The sequence below is a fragment of the Danio aesculapii genome, chromosome 16 (assembly GCF_903798145.1).
Source record: "Danio aesculapii chromosome 16, fDanAes4.1, whole genome shotgun sequence".
Lineage (NCBI taxonomy): Eukaryota > Metazoa > Chordata > Actinopteri > Cypriniformes > Danionidae > Danio > Danio aesculapii.
Window position 1 is genome coordinate 46,903,975 of NC_079450.1, and position 17,888 is coordinate 46,921,862.

Here is a 17,888-nt window from a genome sequence, read left to right on the forward strand (position 1 = left end):
CCATACCTGCCAAATAAATGTCAATTTCTGACATCAATATGACGTTGGTTTAAGATATTGGTTCGACGTTGGATTTTGGTGAGTTTCTAACAACCTATAATCGACCCAATATCAACGTCGTTTGATGTCATTACTGGACATCAAAATCACATTGTCCTTAGATGCTGGCTAGACAATGAATTTTGGTCACCTGACATCACAACCTAAATCTAACCAAATATTAACGTCTTATGATGTTGTGTACATGCTGGGAAATAACTAGATGCACTACAGAATGTTACGTTTACACACATCCACAATTACATGTAAATGCATCAGCTTTTTACAGCATAATACTCACTACTCTTGAGTACTTTTGAAAGGTCTTTTCACTCATACTTTGAGTAATATATACAACAGGTACTTTTACTCTACTTGCACTACCTTTTTAGGCAAGTAATGGTACTTTTACTTGAGTATGATTTTTCAGTACTCTTTACACCACTGTGTATATGTAAGAGGAAGTATTAGTCAAAGAAGTGTTTGAATTATTGATATTTCGATATGTGTCAATATGGACATATTTGAAATGATACAAAATCCATGTTTTGTGCTAAATCAAAACAGGCTACGCTCTCTTTCCAACTGTGATATCACACACACCGCAGACAGACACACACACACACACCACAGACATGCATTGTTTGTTCATATGAGCTTCCATCAGCATTCCATCATCATTCCATTTCAAACATCATGCATGTTTCAGATTTTGCCATTAAATCGAAATGAATAATTGTGGAATTATTTAGGATGCTGAAGGCTGAAATAACACAAACAACAAATATTTTCATTTAACTTTTATATTATTTCCTAGATTGGCTAGTCTAACTCTGGCAAAGAAGAAATTAAGACACACTACATAAGTATTGTCATTTGAAACAATTTAAGTTCCCTCTGATATCGCAAATAGTACAGAGTATTGATACTTTTAAAGGTACCATATTGTATGTAGACATTTCAGTGCAGTGGCTGAAAGAGCTTAACACACTGCAATTAAAAAAACACACACAATTACAAAAAACCCCAGCAAATTAGGAAAAAATCTTCAATGGTTTGACAGCAAAAATTAAGAAAATGCACTGCAATTTCTCATAACATATGCAAATAACATGGAACACAACGGAAATGTTTCAAGGGGATACAAAACCATGACGGACTCTGCAATTTAGGCTCTTTGTTTGCGCTAAAGACAAGGGAATCTGCTTGTACAGTGTGACATCACACGAATCGGCTTCCGGGTCCAAGCACTCTATCAAACTGTATGATGAGACTCATGAAATGGTAATAAGAAACATTTACAAAGCGCTGTAATACTTTCGAAAATCTCGACTGCAATATATATGTCCATGCCTAATATCCGATGGGCAAAAAGTGATTCATTTTTTCATAAATTTTGGTATTTGTGATGCAGCAAGACCAGAGCTTGCTGTGTACACTATGACTTTATATAAAATTCACTTTAATGTGTGATCATAAACAAATATTTTGTCAATTCAAATGAGTGGTGGCTTGGACCCGGAAACAGTATTACATACGTCACCACTTAACAAGCGAATAGACCTTTTTTACATCACGTGGTGTCTGGTCCACTCCACGCAGTGTATCGTTACTTCCGCCTACACAGAACTCCCCACAGAGAACTCAGCTAGTCAGCTGTATATTTACTACAGAAACGGTTAGACTGTGACTATGGCTGTTTTCTGTTGTCTGCATTCAAGGTGAGACATCTGACATCTTTTACAAAAAATGTACAGATCAGCCGGGTTTCCGCTTGAACCAAGAAAATGGGACTTTAAACGGAGTGTATTGTTTTGTGTTGCTGTCTTTACTGCAGATGAAGTTGGTATGGATTTGTCAGCATTTGTCAAAAAAATATTTCAGATGTTTACATGGGTGCTGCTTATTTTTATGAAAAAAATTTGTGTCCCGAAGAATAAGAAATAAATAAAACTGTGGGTGTTTTACTGTTGTTGTTTACAGTGGACAGCTGATTCACAAACACATTCATATTATTCACATTCTACTGCTCAGTTAACTCCGTATTCTCTGACTTTTTTTCCATAAAGGTATTTCATTTAACATTCATATCTATTTAAAATTCATTTTAAACGAAATAGAATAACAATGTTGTATGTCACTCTTAATAATCAAACGAAATCCTTATAAAAATATACAGTTGAAAAATAACACCAAGAAGACTGCATTTGAATTCAGTATTATATTAAGAAATTATTTGTAATATTTATTATATATATATATATTATATAATAATATGTAGTATTTGATACATTAATAAAGGGTAGTACTAATATCAAATTAAGCCCACCCAGTAGCTGGCGACAAGACACTGTCTTAGTTTATTCAAATGGAGAAACTGAACAAAACATTAATAGATCAGTAATTAATAAATGATGAAACTGGTTGCATTTATAGACAACATACTTACCAGTTACATGTGAAGATTTAATAAAGACTTTTACTAATGCTGGAATATTTACATGTAACAGATAATATACATATATATTCATAGCAGAATCAAAGCCAAACTAAATCCATTATTGATTTAAAAAATTAAATTTACTTAATTAATAAGTGAAAAGGTTGCAAACATATGCTTTCCTTGATAAGCAATAGCCTATTCCTATTCTTAATAACTTAAACAATCATTTTCAAACTCAGAAAGCAGCTCAGTATTGAAAGAGAAACATTTGGGCACAAGCCCAATACTTTATTAGTCTTAAATCACTATGTGCAATGTTAATATTTTCAGTTTCCAGAGAAGTTTCCCATTCATTCAAAGGTAAACCGGAACTAAAAATACACTGCATTGCCGATATAGGGAAGTGAAGTGATGTCATTGTGAAAAGAGAATATTGTGTAATCAGTATGTTAAAATAAGCAAAAAACTTAACATCACCTACAACTTCACTGAGCAACACAGCACAATAAGCAAATCCCAGCCAAGTCCAAGTTTTTTGGGTCCGCTTAAACAATGTTCCGTGCTATTTGCATGTGTTATGAGAAATCGCATCGCGTTTTCTTAATTTGTTTGTGTTGTTAGAATTTGCAGTGTGTTTTCTTAATGTGTTTACCTTGTGAAGATTTGAAACATGTTTGCTGTCAAACCGATGAAGATCTGTTCTTAATTTGCTGGTCTTTTCTTTGTAATCACATGTGTTTTCTTAAATTGCAGTTAAGTTCCGTTAAGCTCTCTTGATCTTGTATTTCAGAATCATTCACTACATCAGGGAGCAGTTGAATCAGGCTTTGACTAGATTATCCTGGCCTAACCTGTACAGGTGTATCGGGGTCCATCTCAAAAGCAGGTATACTGTCGGTCCAGGGCACAAAGCGTCTGGAGTGAGGATCTAAGTAGAAGTCAAACACAGAGCCCTGGACAGGAAACTTCACACTCTTCATCTCTTTGATCCACCACTGGCTGAACTCAGCCCGATAGTCATGAAGCTGAGTGATCCATCAAGAAATGACACAATATTATACAAAAACAACAACCATTAAGGTTATATTAAGATTATTACAGTGATTTATGTTGGGTATTTATGTCTATCACATGCACGTATGTACTGTATACTGTATATTTGTTTTATATATATATTATTTTATAAAATAATATGAGATGTATTGCGATTTTTTTTAGCTCCTATTCATATTTCTAAAGAAGAAATCAACTCAAATTCACAGATAAAAAATGCTGTATTTCTATACAATTTATATTCCTAAATAAATAAATAAACAAACAAATAAATAAATAAATAAATAAATACCTGATCCTGGACGGTGGCTCCACCAAAAGCCCACACACAGGCAAACACAAAGTACATCTCATACAGTTCCCTTGAAGAATCAGCCGGGATGTTTTCCAGGGTTAACAGGCAATCCAGCAGGGAGCAGAGAGTCTGATAGAGAGATGTCAGTGAAGATTTGAAAGTTTATAATATCTTGTATTATACAGGCAGTACATTTTCTGTTATTTCACAGATTTATTTCGGTATATACTTTTTAATATACATTATATTATTTCAAACTAAAATGTCAACACAAAAATTACTTTGTTAAACTGTATAGTTTCAAAATCAAACATAGCCAGAGCAGAGATCAAGGTCCCATAATGCAATTCACAACTGTGAATAAACAGAAAACACTTTTAAAGTACTTTTTGAAAACATGGAAACTGTTAAGTAACAGATATTTTTTATAATGTAAAAATAGCTGCAAACATAGGTTACTTTAACAGGTATAATAACAAAAAATACTTGAATTGTATTTCTTTATTGTATGTACACATGATAGCGTAAATTAATGCCTTAAACAAATTAAATTGCAAAAGGATGATAAACTATAATGCATTAAAATCAACAGTGAGAAATGACCATATTATGTTTATATATTCATTTAAAAATACTACTAAAATACTATTGAATTTTAATAATTAACTCCATTTAATAAAACGATTAAGGCTTTAATGTGTTTTTAACCACCTAATATTAATAAATGCTTCTGTATTTGTCATTACATTGACTTTATTTAACTTACAGTATGAGTTAACAAACAAAAGGTCTATAAATAGTCACAGAATTTTCCCTGTCATACAGTAAGCCACATTAACATGAAAATGTTAATGTTTGAAAATAAATAGCTGATTAACTCTTCAAGCATTTGCTGCTGTGATGAACAACCACAGTAAATAAAACAATCGGAATATTTTAAAAAGACGCTCTAAAAGTTTAAATAGTAAATAATTATTCGCTGTATTTAAAAGTGCCTACAATATCACTGTTGTGCACGTTCATTATCACAATATATTGAATTGCTGAAAATGAGCATATAGCTAGAGTGTGTTGTACCTGAACCATGCTGTTCTCAGGAATAGGAATGATGGTCTTAAAGGAGCTTCTCATTTTTTCTATACAGCGAGGGATGTATTTGTCAAACAGAATGGTCAGGTGTGCTCTCTCAGTTTGTCTCTCTCTGCGATCAATCCAACTCGTAACAGATCTAGACACGGATGAATAAGAGCTGATGAAAGTTCCTGTCATCATTTACTAAGCCTTCACTTGTTACAAACCTGTTTGAGTTTCTTTCTTCTCTTCAACACAAAAGAAGATCTTTTGGGAAATGTAACAAACCGGTAATCACACATATATAGTTTTTTTGAATTCTTATGGATGTCAATAGCATTCAACATAATAGATTTCATTGTGCTTAACAGAAAAATACTCTGTAAAGGTGTGGAGCCACTCTGGGGTGAGCAAATTATGAGCAAATTCCCTTTTTTTTTGATGAACTTTTCCTTTAATCCATCACAAATGTGAATCGCTGTGAATTAGATGGAGTATTTGTTTTCCTACACCCCATGAAACTTCCCCATAAGTAATCAGTGAAGTGTTTTTAAAAACTGGGTACAATAAGGTGGTATTATTCTCCTCACAGTTTATCCATTGCTCATTAATATTGTTGATAAAATGTTATTATAATAAACAGAGAAGATTATTATACACTAAATACTCTTTCCCCCAAAAGTATGAACTTAGAATATGATCATAAATCATGTTTCTAATTGGTATTTTCTGAAAGGTGTATAGATCCTCATTTACATGCTAATATTTGGTGCACTGCTACAGGTACATGCATACTCACACTATGTACAGTTGCCTTAAACCGGGCCGAAGCACGCTTGTCCCCCCTCCCGTCTCCCCTGACAGCCCGCACTCACATTGCATTCACACCTCAGCACGCTTCCGTCATAGATGATGGGCTGTTCAGTTTAAGAAGTGCTCTCGCTCAGCACAGCAGAGATTTCTTTATTTTGTTTGGGATGCAGTGACATTAATGAATTACATCATCGCTTAAGTCATCGATGATGCATTGTTCAGAAGCACTGTCTCGCTTAGCACAGTGGAGATTTCTTTAGTTATGTCATTTAGTGGTTTGGGATGAACAAATCGGCCACTTTTAACGCTCATAAACAATCATAAAGTCCTCATGCTGCAGGAATTAGGAGGTTTGCTAAAGGTGCAGCTGTGATGCAGTAAGGGGTTTGCGTCTTTAATAAACTATGACAGTTTGCGTTCATTAAACAGTAAGAATGATTAATAAGTCCATATCAAACAGTCCCTTAAAAGTCACGTCTCGTCTTCAGTTTCAGGCACGCTTTGCACCCACACTAAGCATACCGCACCAAAGCCCAAGTGAACTGCGCTCTGGCACACCTCTTCCAACCAGGTCAGGGCCGGCCAAATCGTGCCGTGCCTGAGCCCGATTCAGAGCACTCACACTTCTCAAACGATCCGGGAAACGAGCCTGGGCACGGTTCGGATAGCATAGTGTGAGTGCACCCTTAGATTAGTCAGTACTGAAGCGAAATCTGGAGCTAATCCAACAAAATAACTTACAATAACAGTCAAATTATACAGCCAAATTATATGTTAGGGAAAAATAATAAATAAAACATTTAAAAAGAGCAAAATTCAAGAGAAACAAAAAATTGATACATTTTGTTAAAAATCTCTAGATTGTTATTTTTTTTCCAATATTTCGCATAAATTTAAATATGTTATTTTTCTATTTCTAAAATATATATATTTTTTGAAACATTTATTTTTGGCCTTTTTGCCTTTATTAAGTTTTATTAACTGCCCCTTTAAGGGTCTGTGCACGGGCCTGCCCTGAAGTGCTACTGCACCATATGTCAGCGCGCTAACCACTAGGTTATTGCGCTGACTCTAAAATATAATTTTAATGAATATATTCGTTTAATAAATCTGTTTTTTTTTCAAATGCACCAAAACATATTACATATAGTCACTGAGAAATGGATAAAAATATTCATTTTCAAAATGGGGTGTACTCATTTATGTTGAGCACTGTACCTCTCACGCAGTTATGTACAGTATATGGATCATTTTTAGCGCAACCATATTATTTAAAGTGGTTTGAGTTATATTGAATGGAAGTTCCCAAAAACCAAATACGTGACGCATAATTTGAAATGTGCATAAAAAGTACAGCAGATATTTAAAAAAAATAAAAAGAAAAGTGAATTCAGTGAACTTCTCACAGGCTCCAGCTAAGCTCTTGAGGATTGATGTACAGTATGCCAGCTCGAGACACAGTGGCAGGGGTGGCGTGTTTCAGATGGCTGATCTCAAACAGTAGTCTCATCGAGGGAGTGAGAGGAATCCGTTCATTATTAGCCAAAGTAAGAACCTGCAGAGACATGCACAACATTACTACATCACTGCCAATTTTAAGAATTTATGCTTTGCTGCAACAACTTCATCATTATTGTATGAGGTATTGCTCAGCACCATGTTTAAATATATCAAAATGTATTGCCACCGATTAATCAGCTGAACGCAAACATCTTCATAAAAACAGACTGGCACAAACTGGTACCTTGTTGTCATCCATGACGGTGTTAAGAGACTCAATCCACATGGGGTCAATGTCTCCATCCAGAACAATCCACTTGGGCCCTGAGTGAGAGTTACTGGCTTGATCCCGCATGAAATGTGACAATAAACCTGACAAACAAAGAGATTCACAGTCTTAAAGTCTTGCAGGGGGAATGGATCTCTTGTCTAAACTGTAAGTTATGTACTGTGAATTGGACAGGATCAGCTCTACAAAACACAGGATGCTGATGTACCATCTTTCCATTCCCGAGTGGCAGGATGGAAGAATCCAAACAGTTCATCATTGCTCATTGATTTGGGGTTCAGATCGTTCCAGAAAGGCTTCCTTCCCATGCTGAAGTAGGTTTTGTGAAGAGTTTTTAGGATCTGTTTTAGGACAGAGCAAGAATATTCTTTAAGATTACTCATGATCATTAGGATCATCTGTTTGTGATTTACTGTGTTCCTTAAATACTGCATGGAGTTTGATCACAAGAATAGTAACCCAAATATTACTATTTAACCAAACATAAAATATATGATGAATATATGATAGGAATTTTATAATTTAACAATTCTTTAATCCTAATGTGTAACTATTAGCTAAAATTAATGATGATGGTTTGAAGACAACATCATTATGGATGAAAAGGCTGAGTAATTATTACATTGTATTTTACACATATTATTATATTTTACACATCTTTACATATTAAAATGTTTAAAATACCATTCATGTAATTATATCCCTTTGCAATTTCTTCTTCTTCTCCATAATAATGAGTAATAATAATAATGATAGTAACAAATAATTAGTAGTAGTAGTAGGCAACAGGTGTCCTAAAACACACCCTCTCTCCTGCTTTCACATGTTATTCTAACAGGGAGCGCGAATGTAAATACGAATGTAAATACAGTTGCCATGGGTAATTTCCTAATTTATTTAATAATATTTAAAAATGACTAGAAAACATTATGTATAACTATTTCAGTATTTTTAACAATGAATGTTTTAGAGTAAAAACAAAACAATCTGATGTATAATAGAATTACACTCGTTTTTGCATTCATTTGCTTGCCAATGTCTTCACATAGTTCTATATCTGTCGAGTAACAGTATTTACATTTTAAAAATATTTTCCAAATGATGTTTAACAGAGCAAGGAAATTTTCACAGTCTGATGTTCACATTTTTTTTTATCTGGAGAAAGTCTTATTTGTTTTATTTCGGCTAGAATAAAAGCAGTTTTACATTTTTTTTTAAAAACCATTTTAATTTTCAGCCCCTTTAAGGTATATATTTTTTGATAGTCTACATAACAAACCATCATTATGCAATAACTTGCCTAATTACCCTAACCTACCTAGTTAACCTAATTAAGCCAGTTAAGCTTTTAAATGTCACTTTAAGGTGTATAGAAGTGTCTTGAAAAATATCTAGTCAAATATGATTTACTGCCATCATGGCAAAGATAAAATAAATCAGTTATTAGAACTATTATGTTTAGAAATGTGTTGGAAAATAAAATTCTCTTTGTTAAACAGCAATATAGAGGGGGGTTAATAATTCAAGGGACAAATTATTCTGATTTCAACTATATATATATATACATATATATATACACACATATATATATATATATGTGTGTATATATATATGTATATATATATATATATATATATATATATATATATATATATACACATACATATATATATATATATATGTGTGTATATATATATGTACACACATATATATATATATATATATATATATATATATATATATATATATATATATATATATATATATATATATATATATATATATATATATATATATATATATATATATATATATACACATACATATATATACATATATATACATATTATATATAAGCATTTTATATATATATATATATATATATATATATATATATATATATATATATATATATATATATATATATATATATATATATATATATATATATATATATATATATATATATATATATATATATATATATATATATATAAGTATATATGTATATAAGTATATATGTACGCTGCACAACATATTTTTTCAAAGCCGTAAAGGGGAAGCATTTTATTATTATTATTTACAAGTAAAACGGTGCCCAAAAACCATTTGTTACTTTTATTTCCATAACTATTAATTGTCAGGTAAAAATTTAACCATCATAGAGTTAATTTACATTATAAGAAAATACAACACAATTACTTAGTGCGTAATCATATTTAAATGTTGATACAATTATCTTTAAAACTCCATCGTGAAACTATGAATATGGCTATCCCTACCACAGTCTCATCCAGCTCTTGCCATCAGATAGACGTTCCGGAATATTAGAGCCCGCTCGGAAAGAATACTCAACGCTTCTTCCCACAAGCTGTTAGAGCCCACAATTTCAATAATTTTATGCCACTATGAAATATTATCCACAGTCCCATAACAAGATTCTCATAGAAATCAGTCAAGTTGAGTGAAGGTAAAATCATGGATTGGGGTTACAAGACTTTGTTAAGTGACAAGACTTTTGTCTAAGCAAAGTCACACCTAACTGTCCTAAGTAAATAATATAAAAAATAAAAAAAAATCGAAGCATGATCATATATTTTTTTGGTAAAATAAGTGTAATCTAGAAGCCTTTGCCTTTCATATGAGCCACTTCTGATACCTAATGATAAACTAGAAGTCAAGTTATTGTTTGTTGTTCCTAAAACTTGGATGGGCGATAAGACTTTTGTCAGGTAGTGTAAGCTTTGGACAACAGCATCTGCTAAATGACTAAATGTAAATGTGGAAAACAGATAATAGTGTGTATTCAAGTGTACTGACCTGACTTTTTCCAGTCCCGGCCTCACCAACCACAAACACTGAGTGATGAACAGACAGAAGCTCCTCCAGTTGGACAACCTTCAAGAGTAATACAAAGTAAGACTTTAATAGTAGATCTAAAACGGTATGCTAACTTCATGTTATACACAAACAATAGTGTAGTACCTTCTGAATGAATGTGTCTTCAGGTTGAAGCTTTAAGTCTAGACTAGTCTGACGGACTAAATGTTCAAACTCTGCATCAATCCGCCTTTCCACTTCCAGACCAGGGAACAAATCTCCAATCAGACAGAGGAAGACGGGAACATCTTCTGATATGATCTTCGGCATGTTGAAATCCCTCAAAGCCTGCATCAACACCTACATGACATAACAGCAAGTCAAAGTGTCAAAACCCATGCATGCTGTACTTACTGTACAGAGCTATTAATCAAGCACAAAAAAGTCCATCACCTGATTTTCTGGCCTAGTCCGATCTGATCTTCTGAGAGCTCCAGCAACAGCCAGCACAGGTTTAACAGCACGCAAACCCCAGTCGTAGTGATCCTACAGCAGAGAAATCATGTAAAGTTGTGATCAAAACTAGACAACCGTTTATTATTAACATTGTTTTAATGAACTTCCTTTTCAGACTCAGACTCAACTTTACCGTCCTGTTTAAGGAAAGTAAATTTGCAGTAATGTAATATATATCACTAGCCATATGAACACATTGCCAATTTACCATAAAAATAAATGTAATGAGATATATAACTGCCCAATTAAATTTTAAAGGGGTTAGTTCACCTAAAAATGAAAATCTACTATTTACTCACCCTGAAGTGCTTTCAAAGCTTTATGAGTTTCTTTATTCTGTTGAACATAAAATAATACATTTTGAAGAAAGCTGAAACCATTGACTTCCATAGTATAGGAAGAACAAATACTATGGAAGACAATGGTTACTGATTTCTAACTTTCTTCAAAATATCTTCTTTTGTGCTCAATAACAGCTAGAAATTTCGGTCACACTTTATTTCGATGGTCCGTTTGTTGAATTTGTTACATTGCATCTACATGCCAACTAGTTCTCATTAGATTATAAGTAGACTGTTAGGTTGGGGTTAGGGTTAGTGTAAGTTGACAAGTACTTGCAAAGCTTCTTATAGTCAGTTTAATGCCTGTTGAAGGAGCATATCAACAGATATTACGCAAACAGTCTACTAATAGACAAATTGACCATCTAAATAAAGTGTTACCACTGGGTAAATAAAGATAATTTTATATTTCTGAATGAAGTATCCATTTAACATGTTAAAAAAACCAAGTGCTACACATTTCACAGTGATTTTAGGAACCAAATACATCCTCCTCATCTTCACTGGATTTATTTAATAAAATAATAGCTCCCATACTATATTAATATATACAATATTAAGTTCTATATAGTAGAACTTAATCTCTTGTTCTATTTATCCTGCATGAAGGAACTCCTGATGGCAAGAACTGAAGCTCAGCATGTAATGGGTGGTCCAGAGTGCAAAGAATAACCTGGGATTTTTTGTAAACTGCAATAGGCCCAGTTTTATTAATAATGATAATATTGCCTGCAACCCAACCTGTTCTTATTAGACAGACTCAGATTACCATACCATGCTACAATGTAAAAAGTAATGTAATAAAATGCTTATAAAACAATGTCATTGTAAAAGTACATAACCTAAAAGATTTAGGTTTCCTCAGGAAAAAAACAACAACAAAAAAAAAACTTTCCTCTTTGTTGCACCTTTTTATAGACAGCCAAAATGCTAGGCTGGAATGTCAAAATATTGTCTAAAAACTAACCCTATGTATTCATGTCTTTTTCCCCATATATAATGTAAACTTCACTGTTTAAAATTTAAAGGAATTTTAGTTGTGGCTATAACCTGGAGCTGACCTGGGACACTTGCGGGTTTGGGATGATATTTAAAATGGTCAGTTCCAGGTCAAATCCAAATATATCAATATAATGTATCAGGTCTCTGTGTAATACCCAAGTCAGACTTCAACACTCCATCCACCACTGATGAGTCAGCGGGACTTTCATCAGAAAATAAGAAGGTGAAAACACACACACACAAACCCACGTTACCTCAACCACAAGAAGAGTGCTTAATTTTATTTTCTACTGTGGTGCTGATAACAAAACACTATGGAATTTAATGTAGCTCACCCCACTTAAGTGTAATGTAAAATGAGTTATGTACTCTGATATTTACTTTGTTGAATAATAAATGATAAATGAATACAATAGCGCACACAGCTGCTCTACTACAGTCAGGAAGATGGCTTCCAACAGTAGTTAAGCCAACATTTTTCTTTGACCACCTTGTTTATACTTGTTAATAGCAAATTGCTGTCCATATGTGCCGATTGGGTACTGTCAGGTATGTGTCTTTCCTGCTGGACATTTCTCAGGTCAGAAAGTTTATTCCATGCAGCACATTTACAGGTCTTTTCAGTTTTGAGGAACACATTTTTGGACACGTGAAGACCACCTTTATTCTACATGTGTAACTCATGCTTCAAAATTCTTTTACTCATGTTACAATAATTTGTGGCTCAGAAATTTGGAAAACTGTAGGGTTTTGATCTCCCCTGAATAAGTGTTTTCCTGTATGGCACCTTTATTTGTCAGCATACCTGTTTAGAGAGCAGCTGCTTACAGAGCCTGTAGAGGGTGATGAACTTGTTGCCCAGAATCTGAGCACTTTGAAATCCCTCAGACATTAACATGATCTCACAGATCAGCTCCATGTCAGGAACCACCATGGCACATGGCCTGCAATTCACAGCAATGATGTGGTATTCATGACATTCTCAACACACTGCTTTCAGATACAAGGCCTCATCTATTTTACATTTACATTTAATTAGTATTTTATTTTATTTTTTATCATAACGTATCTGTTAATGTCTGTCAGTCTGTACCTGAAAAGAGCTTTGAGGTTCTCCGGCAGCTCAGTTCGTCCGGCATACCCAGGGTTCATTGTGATGAAGATCCCAATAGAAGGTTTTAAGCTAATTTCTCCCTCTAAAAACAGGAATCTGCCAGGGAAAATTGATAAAACATGGCAGAATAGTTCACATTTAAAAAAATTAGAAACCTATAAATACAACCCCCTTACCTCTTCCTCTGGTTGCGAATGGCATCGTGTATGGTCTTCACCTGCACTGCCACCACTGACAGCACTTCCACAGCGATCCGGTTAAACTCATCAAAGCAGCCCCAAGCCCCCGTTTGTGCCAGACCTTTAAAGATGTTCCCTATGGACTGAGAAGCAAAACAAGTCAGCAAAACACTTCACTGTGTCCACTGTTATGGCAAGACACTGAAGGTGAATAGAGTAAAAAAGTTAATAGTAATCAGCATGTTTCCCCACTTAATAGACCCTTTTCACATGACATCATGTGACAACCTGTTTGACTCAAAGCAGTGTATCCATACTTCCAACTACACAGCCCTGTCAATAGAGAACTCACCCAGTCACTTGTTTATTTACTAGGTACGGTTAGATGAAGACTACAGCTGTTTTCTGCTGTCTGCATTCAAAGCAAGACAGCTGCCATCTTAAACAAACTTACCGATCAGTAAAATCTCAGTTAGAACTGAGTAAATGGAACTATAAATGAAGTCGTATTGATTTGTGTTCCTGTATTTATGTAGATGAAGTTGGTATACTTGTCAGCATTTGTCAAATAAATATTTTAGACGTTTACATGGGTGCTGCACATTTTTTAAAGGCAAATCGAAGCATTTGAGACCTTTTTGAGTCCTGAAGAATAAATAATAAGAAAAAATTTGTGGGGATGTTATTAAGTTTAATTGCTATTGCTATTAAATTTTTGTGCTGCTTTTTTGGTTGTTTCACAGCCAGCTGATTCACAAAAATATTCAAATTATCTGGCATTTTTATCCATATATGGGTATTTTACATGTATTAATATAGAACGTTTATATAAATGTTTAACATTAAAGTGAAATAAAATTAAACAAAATAATATTGTATGCGACTCTTACTGATCAAACAAAATCATTAAACTAATTATTTAAAAAAGCTATTTGTGTAGTGCAGAGATAGAGCCTGAAGTGTCATTAGAAAGGGGAATTAATGTATTTACCACTGTAAATACATTCATTCCCCTTTCTAACGACACTTCTGGGTCTATCTCTGCACTACACAAATAGATTTTTTATATAATTAGTTTAATGATTTTGTTTTCAAATACCAAGTTGACCTAGAACTGTGTTGTCGCCTCACGTTGGCTCACATCTGGTTCCGTCTGGACCAAAAAAACTGCCCATATTCACACCAAACAGACAGCAGCCAACTGATTCAAAAGCGTGTGTTTTTCGCCTGTGCAAGAGTATGTGTCTTCAGCACTGTGGGGGGAGTATTGGCTTTTTCGTTCAGAATGGCAAAACCGGGACTTTTGACTGGCATGTGCAAAGTGTAAACAAAGCAGCATTTAGTACCAAAATACAGCCGGCCTCTTTGTGTCTCATCTTGACTTGTATTATTCACTTGCTGTGTTACTTCACTACATCACACGCACGTTCTGATTTGTTGCTGAATAACTAGTCGCCGCTCTGGCACACCTCTTCCAACCGGGCCAGGACCGGCCAACTGAACCACGCCTGAGGGTGATTCAGAGCACTCACACTTCTCAAACAAATCGGGAAACGCGACTGGGCACGGTTCGGATAGCATTGTGTGAGTGCGCCCATAGTCACTGTCTATCTCCCCTGCATGTCAGTTTGTGTTTCATCTGGGAAAAGCAGGGCGTGCATGAACTGAAACTCATCTTTTCGTGCAAACCCTTCCCTCTTTCACCACTTAACACTCCCACCTAATCAAAGCTGGACCCACTTTCCTGACTTTTTTCAAATTAGAGGTGTGAAAACACACTGCTGAGACAAGGGGGGGGGGGGGGGGGGGGGTTCATGGCCCTTTAACCTGGACTGCCAGCTAGGTGTGTCTCAACCATAAGAAGATAGCATTTTAAATCTATATTAGATATTATATCTATATATATATAGATTTATAAATCTATATTAGAAAAGTTAGTACTGATATCAAATTAAAGCCACCAAGTATTTAATGGAAGAACATTATCCTAACTTAATCCATTCAAATAGAAAAAGGTATGTATGTGAGAATGGATCAATTACTAATTAATGAAACTGATTGCTTTTATAGGTGGCAAACTTAACGCGTAATATGAAAAGATTTATTAAAGAGTTTTACTCGTGCTGGAACATTCACATATAATATATCTTATAAATGTATATTCATAGCAGTATCAAAGTAAAAAATAATTCATAATTGAGGAAATAAATTGAAATAATAAGATCTAGCAAATTTATACTTTCTTAATAAACACTAGCTTACATCTATTCTTAATAACTCAAGGAAACATAATCATTTTTAAAGTTAGAAAGCAGGCCATCATTAAAATAAAAACATTTGGACACTTAATAGTCTTAAATGCCAATTTGCAATGTTAATATTTTTTCAGTTTGTTGAGAATTTTCCCAAGAGGTTTTCCATTTAATGGCAAGATGGAACTACCAATACACTGCATTGCTGGAAGGTAGAAGTTAAGAGAGTCCTTGTGAAAATGGCCTATTGATTACATGAACAACTGCTAACATTTGTTGTAAAGTTTTCTTAAATTGTATGTTTTAAGTTATTTAAACAAGACATTATCTAATTAAACATGTGCTAGCTTGCATACATGTCTTGCATATAAATCTGATTTTATTTTTACACAGAGGGAATTTTGCTTATCATGAAATATCATGAAAAATATTAAATAATCTGGGAAATATGATAATTTAAAATGTGAAGTCTGGTGTATGTATTTGTCGCTGAAGTGAATATTTATGGCTTGGTACAGGATTTTAAAAAATAAATGTTTTTGAGATAATGGCCCTTCAAAAAATACAAATTCTAGTTGAAACCTACAGAGACAAATAATAACATTAAAGTTCAATATTAGAAACACTTAATAGTGTTTTTTGGACATTATCTTTCCATTAGACTGGGAAAAAAAACACTTTATGAAACGCCAAAGAGCCCAAAATCACAAAATTGGCAGGTTTATGAACAGAGGTGTTTTTGATAATGATGTCTCGCATTAACAAAACAGTGGAGAACTTCCAAAGCACCAGCCGACTGTGCTAAAGTTTCAAACAAATCAGTCATTGATTTCTTTCAATTAAGTGGCAGAAGTCTATTCAGCAAAGTAATTACATGCATTAGGACTTCATCTGATCAGAGAATACACTGGTAATTGTCCTGAGGTGGCTGAGTCCCATCTCTGCTAGTGTGTCTACCTTATAGTCCATCTGTTCAGAGCAGTTGAAGACGTAGACCATGATGCCCAGAGCTCTGCCCAGGTCTTTAGTGGTTTCAGTCTTTCCTGTGCCAGCTGGTCCTGCTGGAGCACCACTCATTGTCAAGTGCAATGACTGGGTCAGTGTTATATAGCACCTGTAATTAAAAACAGAAATCTCAAAACACAGAATAAAAAATAAATATGGCAAGGCTTTTTATATGGCAAATATGGCAAGGCTCTCTGAAATGCTTGATTCTGATAAATGCAAATAATAAATAATACATTTAATTTATGTATTATACAGTGCTCAGTACACCCCATTTTGAAAATTAATATTTTTATCTATTTCTGTTTAAACAAAACAGATTTATTTATTTATTAAAATAATATATAATCACCAAACATATATATAAATTGAAAGATAATGCAAAATATTGGAAAAAAATTAATAAAATAAAATAATTACAACCTACAAATTTTTAACTAAATAATTTTATTTTTTTGCCTTCTCTTGGTTTTTACCCTTTTAAAAATTTTTATTTAATATTTTTCTATAACAAGTAAATTTGCGTGTACTAGTTTTTGGACCGTTATCGTAAGTTATTTTAGACTTAAGATCTAATTAAGTTATTAGATAATCTCCAGATTTGGCTTCAGTACTCACTAATCTAATGTATATGTATATTTGTAAGTGGTGTACTTATATATGATGAGCACTGTATATAAATATGTATCCATAAATTAATAAACAATACAATTCAGCACATCCCAAAGATTCTAAATAGGGTTAAGTTCTGGACTCTGTGGTGTCCAATACATGTGTAAAATTAGAGTTTTACACATCTCAAAACATTCTTTCACAATTTGAGAAAGATAAATCCAAGCATAATAGAATTGGCCATGCCATCAGGGAACAACAAAATCCACTGATGGAGTAACCTGGTCATTCATATATTTAGGTATTCAGATGATCTTAAACTCTGGGCATATAACATTGGTACACCTAGATCTGACTAACTGTAGCATCACCAGATTACAGCACTGCCCGCACAAGCTTGTATGTTAGGCACTAGGCATGATGGTTGTATCACTTCATCTGCCTCACTTCTTACACTCTGGAACCGTGTAGATCTGGATTCATCAAACTAAATGATTTTGTTTTATTGAGTCTTTTTTTTTTGTTCCATTGAGTTTGATGCTCC

At 33.7% G+C, this 17,888-nt stretch overlaps 1 protein-coding gene across 1 annotated transcript in view; it reads right to left on the reverse strand.

Annotated features, from left to right (window-relative positions):
* The window catches only part of LOC130243144 (dynein axonemal heavy chain 11), a 140,820-nt gene that overhangs the window by 79,792 nt on the left and 43,140 nt on the right, over window positions 1-17,888 (reverse strand). Inside the window, 13 exon segments of the mRNA XM_056475211.1 lie at window positions 3,334-3,507; window positions 3,828-3,959; window positions 4,908-5,058; window positions 7,121-7,269; window positions 7,459-7,586; window positions 7,712-7,844; window positions 10,324-10,401; window positions 10,489-10,683; window positions 10,777-10,869; window positions 12,988-13,126; window positions 13,276-13,392; window positions 13,473-13,618; window positions 16,685-16,841. Of these exon segments, the coding sequence (XP_056331186.1) occupies window positions 3,334-3,507; window positions 3,828-3,959; window positions 4,908-5,058; window positions 7,121-7,269; window positions 7,459-7,586; window positions 7,712-7,844; window positions 10,324-10,401; window positions 10,489-10,683; window positions 10,777-10,869; window positions 12,988-13,126; window positions 13,276-13,392; window positions 13,473-13,618; window positions 16,685-16,841 (1,792 nt within the window).